General features: G+C 37.6%; 1 protein-coding gene across 2 annotated transcripts; it reads right to left on the bottom strand.

The window, feature by feature from the left end:
* Positions 1 to 733: 733 nt before the first annotated feature.
* Positions 734 to 5,655, bottom strand: LOC123395572 (WEB family protein At5g55860-like). 2 transcript variants are annotated; one of them, XM_045090585.1, is made up of 3 exons: positions 5,437 to 5,655; positions 4,636 to 4,835; positions 734 to 2,676 (listed from the first exon to the last, which is right to left on the bottom strand). In XM_045090585.1, the coding sequence occupies exons 2-3, from the start codon at positions 4,804 to 4,806 to the stop codon at positions 910 to 912; spliced, it is 1,938 nt and encodes a 645-aa protein (XP_044946520.1). In that variant the 5' UTR covers positions 4,807 to 4,835; positions 5,437 to 5,655; the 3' UTR covers positions 734 to 909. The 2 variants fall into 2 exon arrangements, with proteins under 2 accessions (XP_044946520.1, XP_044946521.1); XM_045090586.1 differs by having other exon boundaries at positions 734 to 2,673.
* Positions 5,656 to 9,578: the final 3,923 nt, after the last annotated feature.

Below are 9,578 nucleotides of genomic sequence, written 5' to 3'. Positions count from 1 at the left end.
TCGCTATCGTCGACACCGGCCAAGCTTTGCTCGACCGCGTCCTCGAGCGGCGGCGAGGGAGGAGGGTGTTGGCGACGACGAGGGGGAGGGAGGGAGAGGAGTGTGCTGGGGGGCGACGGGAGCGCCCTCCTCGTCGCCCACGGGAGCGACGTGGGAGGATCAAATCCTTTTTTGTGCGGAGGCCCTGCATTTTTCGTGAGGAGATCCTTGTTATGGTTGCCGAGGGTTTAGATGTTGACTATATGAACATGTTGGCCAAAGCAAGTGGAGTGCATATTGCATGAGCCTATTTTCTAACACTATTATTTGAAGAAGTCATATTAACTCCACTCTTTCAATGCGATATTGGAAAATATTTTAAATAGTCTCCCAAATTCAAATAAACTTCAAATTCAAATAAGAAATCAAAATTCAAAATAAAAATATTTGAAATCAAATAGTTTTGTACGCATATTATATTAAATCAAATTCGAACTGACCAAATGTGGTTATATTGTCTTTTTACCAGGTGAAAAATTACTTTTTTTAGAGAAGCGGAAAAATTACTACTCCCTCTGATTCAAATTAATTGCCGCGGCTTTAATGTGACAATTAATTTGGATCGGAGGGAGTAGTACGTATCAAAAACCAAAAATAAGCTAGAAAACAACAACAACAACAACAACAACAACAACAACAACAACAACAATAATAACAAAGCCTTTAGTCCCAAACAAGTTTGGTAGGCTAGGAGTAAGAAAACAGTCACATAAAAAATTCATACATAGGATGCAGTTATGTCAGGAACATACTACATGCAACCATAAATATATTACATAAAGTATGGCATCCAACCATCTGTATTATACAAAGTGGAAACATGAATGAGAACCACAAAAATATCAATGTGACTGGAAATCCACAATGATATCATACAGATTTTTCCCCAGGTGATGGAGAACTGCCATCGACATGGCTCTTCTTCTTATGAAAGATGCCTGTGATGTTTGGCAACACAAATCCCTTCCTCAATAGCGTTCTGTTGCTCCTTTGATGCCCATCATTCTTCTCGGTGGCTTTCCCAGCAGAAGCCTTGTGTACAGATGAAGGTGTGGTTGCGTGTGCTTGCCCTTCTGCAGAAGACACGGACTCTGCAGCTTTCTTCTGTTCCTTTTCACGCCACCTCTTAAGCTCGCCTTCTACAGCCTTCTTTGCTGCTTCAGCCATCTCCGCCCTCTTCAGTGCCTCCTCTGTTGCTAATTCCATGTCCTCCATCTCTCTCCGGGCAGTTTTCATTTTCTGTATTGCCTCATTCTCACTAGCTCTAACAGCTTCCACTTGCGCCACGGCAGCAGCTACTTTCATCTCACTCAACTTCTCTGACTCTTTTACCTTCCGGCTAAGAGATTCAAACTCCGCTTTTGAGATTGTGACCTTTCCTCCGGGTTCAGAAGTTGAAGCTTGAACAGCACTTGCTCTGTCTGATAGTTGTTTAATCTGATCAAGGGCCTTCGCTTCAGCTGCTTTTGCTTCCTCTGCTTCTTTCAAAGCTGATTGCAACATTTCCTCAGCTTCAGTTAACGCAACACGTGCTGCTTCAGCTTCAGTTCTTAACTCTGTTGCACTCTTCTGCATCATTTCAGCTTCTTGCAGGGCAGTTTTAGACTCGCGCGACAGCTGTTGAAGAGCTAGCATCAAGTCATCAGAAGCTGTTGCAGCTTTTGATTCAGCACAAACAGCTACCTCAAGCTCAGATTTGCATTTCTGAAGCTTGACATGTAGATCTGCAACAATGGATTCAGTATCTGTATCCTTCTCTTTGAGTTGACTGTGGTCCTGCTTTACAGCTGCTAACTCCAGCTTCAGTGATTCTACTAAGTTCCGAAGTGTGCTTTCCTCTTCAGCTACTTTCTGCAACATTTCCTTCGCATCATCCAATTCTGTGGTGATAGAAGCAACTGTTTCTAAATCTAGAACACGGGCATCTTCTATCTTTTTCTGCATTGATGAAATCTCAGAGTTGGTCTCATCTAGCTTTTGTTTAATGGTTTTATAAGCAGCAGGATCAAATTCACTTCTCAAATATGACAATTTTATCTCAGTTTCTTCCAAATCCTGTTTATATGTATTCCTGGCAACACCCTTCTCAGCAAGGACTTGCGACTCTGCTTCCTGTAATTGTTCTGTAGCTGCCTTCATATGCAGAAGCGATTCTTGAATTGCTTTAGCCTCATTATGAAGTTGAGCAGCCTTTTCCTTATTGGCTTCTATCGAGTGCAATGATTCCTCTTCCTTCTGGGCAGCAGACAGCCTCATATCTAATGAGGTTTCAAAATCCTTCTTGAGCTTCCTCAGCTCCTGTTTTGCTGCATCGAGGTCTGCCAGAGCAACCACATACTGTTGCTTTGCACTGTCCAGTTCCTGCTTCAAGGGACTATCTTTTCGAACAGCTTCCTTCGGGCTGCCTCCTTCAAGCTGCTTGGTTCGAGTCTTTGTATCTTCCATGGCTTGAATAGCCACCTCTTTAGATTTATTGATTGCATCCAGCTTAGTAGTTAGTTCATCAACAGTTTTTCTAGCTTTCTCCAACTCAGAGAGGGCCTGTAGTCTGGCAGTTTCAGCATTACTCAGTTGTTCCTTATATTTATTCAACTCTTTCTGGGCCAAATGAAGTTCGGTCTCCTTAGCTAACATCTTCTGCCAAAGTATGTTTCAGAAATTGCAGAGTCAGAGTATATTCGGATATCAGATACCAAATAGATCCAGTGAACTGTGTTACGTGAATAATAAGGAAGAGATATGACAATTATGCGATGTAATTGCATCAGTAATTATGTGAACTGCAGAAGCCAGATATGAAGGGGCAAAGGCAATACACTGTTCCTAACTGACAGCGTAAGTAATATCAGAAGTCATGAAAAAGGTTTACAGGTGAAATAACTGGAAAAAAAACAAGAAGTTTAGGCCAGGAAACGTAGAGCTAGTGGGTGGTTAAGCTGGTTGATTATTTGAAAATGTGATACAAATTTCCATCATACAAATTATGTTCGACTATCTGCATATATGTCATTTCTGCAAAAACTAGTACAGTTGAGCAAAATTCAAACTGCAATTTCTAACAATTCATCCCTTTCTCCTCCATTCCCAAAGATTAAACAAAACAAAATAATAGAAAAACGAGACCAATTTAAAATATTAGTCCAGTAACTCCAGTTCCCACTGGTACTAATTACATAAATAACACAATTCTCTGGCCAAAGAGAAAGTTATCTACCATGAATATTAGGCTACTCCATATTCTACCAGGAACAAAACGAAGATGTTATCATATGTGGCCGCTGCATTGCACGGCAAGGTGGGTACTGTATGTTGGTTGGTTGAAATATCTGCATGTCATGTCTGAAGGACTGGAATATCACCAATGATGTAGCCATGGATAGGGGTGAGTGGAAGTTAGCTATCCACGTGTCAAAACCATTACTTGGTTACGATATCTTATGGGTTTCAACTCTAGCTTACCCCTACTTGTTTGGGACTGAAAGGCGGTACTGTATGTTGGTTGGTTGAAATATCTGCATGTCATGTCTAAGGACTGGAATATCACCAAAGATTTAGCCATGGGCAGGGTGTGTGGAAGTTAACCATCCACGTGCCAGAACCATGGCTTGGTTTCGGTATCTTATGGGTTTCAACTGTAGCTTACCCCAACTTGTTTGGGACTGAAAGGCTTTGTTGTTGTATATATGTGTACGCAGATTGACCAGATAGGGAAATTGCAAACTTAAGGGTATCCAATTCAAAAATTCCATAGAGGAATATGAAACCCAAAATTGCAATGGCATGTCTTCCTGGGCCATAAAGGATTGGAAATCATAGGGCTTCACCAAAGGGTGTCTGATACACCGTAGGGGAAACACAGAGTTCTTCCTGGGCCATAAAGGATTGGAAATCATAAGGTTTCACCAAAGGGTGTCTGATACGCCGTAGGGAAAATGCAGAGTTCTTACAAGGCATTTGTATGAATGGGAATTTTTTGCATGTAACAGTGCAAAGGGATCCTACAAATTACAATCGAAATTAAGTAGCCTAGATAGAAAAACATGATATGGATTACAACTCATAGGGATCATCATAAGACTCATAACAAGAGGATGTAAATTTAAAAACAATCTGCATTCTTAAAAATTCATTGTTTCTTTAAGGTAAAGGCCTGGCAATTCGAAATGGGAGAACACCCTCGCTCTCATCATCAGTTAAAAAAAATGGAAAACATATGTAAGTAATCACTCACTGAAACACGATATAAACTAAATTTACTAGAAAGGGGATGAATTTCTCAATAACAAGATGCTGCATGGGAAATAATTAGACATTTCAGAGGAGATAAAAAAAGCAAGATCAATAACGAAATTATCACGTATACTTTCAACAGTAGTAACATCTAGAACTTCTCAGTGACGAAATTTATGACACAACATTTTGAGCTAGCAGTTTTCACAACAGACGATGCATTTCTTTTTCAAAATTATACTTGTAAGGATGTCAAGGGTTAGATCCGGCGTCCTCAGTATTCATGCTATGCGAGTGAATCATGGCAAACATGCATGTGCGCATGTTAAGTATTTGAACTTGCATAGTTGATTTCAAAGTAGCTACCTCTGCTTGAGGAGCCTTTGGCTTTCTCGCAGCTGATTTGTCAGATGAAAACCTTACTTCACCAAATAAGCTTACGGCAGCTTTGACAGATTCAAAAGGAGCTCTTGTATCTATTTCTCCAACCTCCAATTTTTCTGCGTCAGTAGAAGGTGGGCCAACTTTCATAGCCATATTTACTGTACTACTATATTATATGCAAGCTGCAATAGAAAAGCAAGGAGTTAGAGAAAAGCATTTGCAGGAAAGCTAATGGTACACAACTTTCTGCAATATATACTAGTATGATCAATTTGATTGAGGAAACTACTAGGATGTGGTTATAGGACATGAAACAACAGCAATTATGTTCCAGCAGCCTTTTCAGGGGGAAAACACATATTGAAGATTCATGGGATCATAGTATTAGAAAACATTACAGGTGATATTAATGTCCCATATGGTTGTTTGTAAGATGATACAAATGCACGCATGACACTGTTATTTTTTTTAACATGGTAAAATGCACACAGTTTCGTTGAGTGTATGCCCTACTTCTCCAAATTTTATCTTACAGAGGCGCGGCACAGATGTACATTCCACATTGCTAATTCATTCTCCTACTGCAAACCCTAAAGAGGCCACAAATATACCCCAAAATTCCCTTGAATATTCACATAAACATATCACAACGGGCGTGCCATCCCTCAAAGGGCAAAAGGGTTTCACCCAGCTTGAAAAGTGAACAGAAAATAAGGAAATCAATCCAGACAACCAATTCTAGGGCTTAGCACGAACAAAGAAAAATGGCAGTCCGAAACGAACCAGTAGATGCGCAGAGAGAGGTGAGGACCAGTGCTTCAGGTAGAGGCCCAAGTCGGCGGTAAACTAGAAAGCCGCTACGGCGGAGAGGCCAGAGAGAAAGGGCTGGGGTTGCCGGCCGGCGGCGGCAGAGGGGCTTGGGGGGCTTGTTGGGGTTAGGCGGTCCGATCGGTCCGAAAGGAACGTGCGGCTTGGTCGGAAAGAGCAAAAGTTGGTCGGGCGCACGTATTTTCCGGGCATCCAATAGCCAATTCAATGGCACTGGCGGGGCCCCACGTTTTGTTGGGTTTGACTCACCAACATCCGATCCTTCCACAAAAGCATCTCAAGCTCAAACAGAGTTCCCCACAAAAATTTAAAACTTCAACCCTTATTATGAATAAGAGGGAGTAACTTTTTTCACACAGTATAATCAAAGTCATTCACGAGGACACACATCGCCACAAAGACAAGAACGTTTCTTTCTATTAAACACACATCTATAGATTGGAGGAAGTAATTTTTTTTTAAAAGTTGTAGAATTAGTACAAACACGAATTCTTCATAGCCCAGCCTTCTAATATATATTCTCATTTCATCCTTCAAAATAACACATTTGGATGGATAACATTTTGTTTCAAAAGCAATCATGTATACATGATTAAGAAATCTACAAAAATGCATGAACAAAGATACTCTCATCTTCAATCTTTACCTATATTAATAAAGCAATTAGTGCTTCTGTCGTCCGTCATTAACATTGCCCATAAAGTTGATGAAAATTACCCACAATTATCACTTATAAGTCATAGAAAACGTTTCAAACAGGAAAATCTTCGTACTGGCCCGGCCCATAGAGGCACCTCCTATATTACGCTCTGGGCATTGGAAAAAGATGCGGCACACCTATTTGGGCCGGTCCATGCGTGGCCGCCTGTTCTTTTAATTTAGTTTTTTTATTTTACTTTTCAGTTCCATTTTTTTCTACTTTAAATAATTTAGAACTTCAAATAACTTTTCTTAAATTTAAGAAACTGAGAATTTTGAAATAAAATATTAGAAAAACATTTTTTTTTGAGAATTCGAAAACTACTCAGGAGTTTTGAAAATGTTTGCATATACAAAAAAATGTTTAAATTTTTAGAAAATGTCTGTAAAATGGAAAAAGTCAATAATTTCAAACAAAAGTCCGTGTAAAAATCTTAAAAACAGTTTGTGCCTCTATTTTTAGTCTCGTTTTTTATTTTCATTTTCTGTTCCATTTTTTAAAATTTAAATAATATCGACTTTTGAAAAAAAATTGCAGCTTATAAAACTGAGAATTTTGAAATAGAATTTTAAATAAAACATAAAATGTTTGTGAATTCAAAAAATGCTCGGGATATCTGTAAAAGTATTCCCATATTCAGAAAAATGTTCATAATTTTGAGAACAATGTTGGTGAAAACAATAAAAGCCCATGACTTTTAGAAAAAAGTTTGTGTATTATTTTTTGAGTGCAATTGAAAAAAATGTTTGCTAATTCAAAAAATATTCATGCATTTCAAGAAATGTCCTAAAATTTGAAGGACGTAATATGATCAACATCCTTGAAGATTATATTTATTTTTCTCCCATTGCACGCATTGGTTATACTCCTTCCTTTCCGGTTTATAAGACTTATATTAAAAACTTAGTTTTTTTTTGTTTTGTAAGTCTCAATATTATTGCTTTTCATCACATGTTCAAATTTCATGATGCATGCAATAATTAAGGCATATTTGAATGCAAATGTGCTTACATGAGGTGCTAAGCACATTAAAAATTTAGCAACTAAAGTCTTTAATGGATTGGTGCTTAACTTGTTGTAAGCATACTTCATTTAATGATTTTACAACTAGAGTTGTCCATGCATTGGTGGGCTTTTTTATTTAAGTGTTTTGCCTAGGTTTATGTGTTCAACATTATTTTTTACCGGGATCATCACACTCATCTCTTTTCTATTAATTAGCTTATCAAATCAGTTTTTTTGCCTACATGGCAGCCTTAGCACGTGTACAAGGTGAAACATTGGAAAGGGGTGTAAGAAAGCTCATCAATGGATGTAAAAGTTCTTGACTATTTATTGTTCATGCATGCATGCATTGCAATTAATACATTGATAAACATAAATTTTTGAGGAAAAACTAGTGGATTGATTGAGTACTTTTGCAAACTACAAAAATTATTCCACCACTCATCATCTATCTTGGTTGGTGAGATTTTTAAACTCAGCCCTATACAAAAGAGAGGAAGTACATCTTTATCGTTTTCAATATACAAGATCCCCAATACGAGTTTTATGGAAAAATATCATTTATGACATCATTTTTATAATATACCCTTTTCACACACAAGCAAATCAGTATATACGTAAACATTTTAAAATATGTAGACTTGCATGAATTTTGTTAAGAAACTTTTTTGGGATATCTAGTAATTAATTATGAAGTATATTAGAAATAATAATAAAGTATATTTCAAGAAACTTTTTAAAATAATGAAGTATATTTAATTTTTTTAATCTATGTGGTATATGAGGAGCGGAGTATGTACTCCCGTGTGTGTGCGTGCACAACACACACAAATGGATTGATTATTCATCGTTCATGTGAAGAGTAGTTTTCTTTCACTCCGCTCTTATTACAGGACTACACCATATTTTGATGTCCCGTAAATTTTGTTCTAAGTCGGAAGTGAAAAAAGAAGGTAAAAAAATGTATGTTGGTGAAAATATATATTTTACGTGAAATAAAAACATAGTGTACAACTATATATATAAATGTAAATCTTATAATCTTGTGACTCATATCTTACTTTATTACTAGTAGAACGCACGTGTGTTGCTAAGGGCTACAATGCATATAAATTAATCAAACAAATGATCAGGTTGTTCCTAAGGTCGAATCTCATTTCTTCCTCATATGTACGGGCATGTTTGGATGACTCCCAAAAGTCCAACCATCTTGATAGTACGGGCTCCCTCAAATCCAGCCCATATGTGGAATAGAAATGTGGTTCTGTGAACTATCTATCATGTTATTTTGAACACGCTTGTTCCAACATAAAAACCCCACCCATGATGCACCCTTCTATTTTCCTATCGGAACATCCCCTTTTCGTTCGTTTTCCCGTCGTAGCAAGACATTTTTCACTAGAGCCTTAGTTAATTGTCGGGCGTCGCAATAGGGGCATTCACATTCTGGTGGTTCAACACAAAATCTCAAATATTTTGTAGAGCATTAAATGTTGGTCCCATGCACATTCCACACAATTTTTCTAATAAACTAATTTGTTGACCATTAAATCTCTTGTCACCTTTCTCAATCTATTATCTCCGCCTTCCAAATCCAAGCAATTGTTGTGAAAATCAAGGATTGTATATAGGAATAAATTTCATCATGTATAATTCAAGCCAAACCAATTCAACAAACAAGTTCGGGAGAAAACAACATAGCCACCTGATACATTCTACTTATAAAATTATATGGGTTAGCTTAAGGGAAATTGGAAGGTCACATCTTAAGCGAAATTATGGGTTAACTTAAGCGAAATTACAAGGTCATGTCATAAGAAAAATTATGGGTTATCTTCTTCTTGAGTTAGCCCATTTCTCTTTGCTCCATTGAGATCGCCCTATGAAATTTAAATAACAAGGTTAATTTTGATACCACCGTAAAAGGAAACATAGTATATTAGAAAAAATAGCAAAAATAATTTAATTACAGGGGATATTTTAGTAGCTCTGAAAATAAAACATTAGGAGGAGAATTATTTTGTCCGTGTATGAGATACGAGACTTAACCATGGACGTGGCAGGTATATACTCTATATTTCCCTATTTTGCATCTTTCAGCATTGACTCGCTAGGTAGGCTTGCTTGACCGTGTCTTTGAGCCCCATCCTTAATCCATCCTATCGCAGGAGCTATACAGACACCATTTTGTATGTAGTGTAACATGATAAAAGAAGGGATTGCTAATTTTTAGAGCAAGTTCTGATAAGTGATGATGTATAAATGTAATACTAAAAATAGGTAAACGCATGTTCTAACATGCTGAAGGAAGGCATTAACAAATTTATTCTTCCTTTGTATTTCTGTAGGTGAAATTACATGTCTAAATTGAAGCTCGGTCATAAACATGTGA

The sequence above is a fragment of the Hordeum vulgare genome, chromosome 5H (assembly GCF_904849725.1).
Source record: "Hordeum vulgare subsp. vulgare chromosome 5H, MorexV3_pseudomolecules_assembly, whole genome shotgun sequence".
NCBI lineage: Eukaryota > Viridiplantae > Streptophyta > Magnoliopsida > Poales > Poaceae > Hordeum > Hordeum vulgare.
This window is presented reverse-complemented; position numbering and strand designations above follow the sequence as displayed.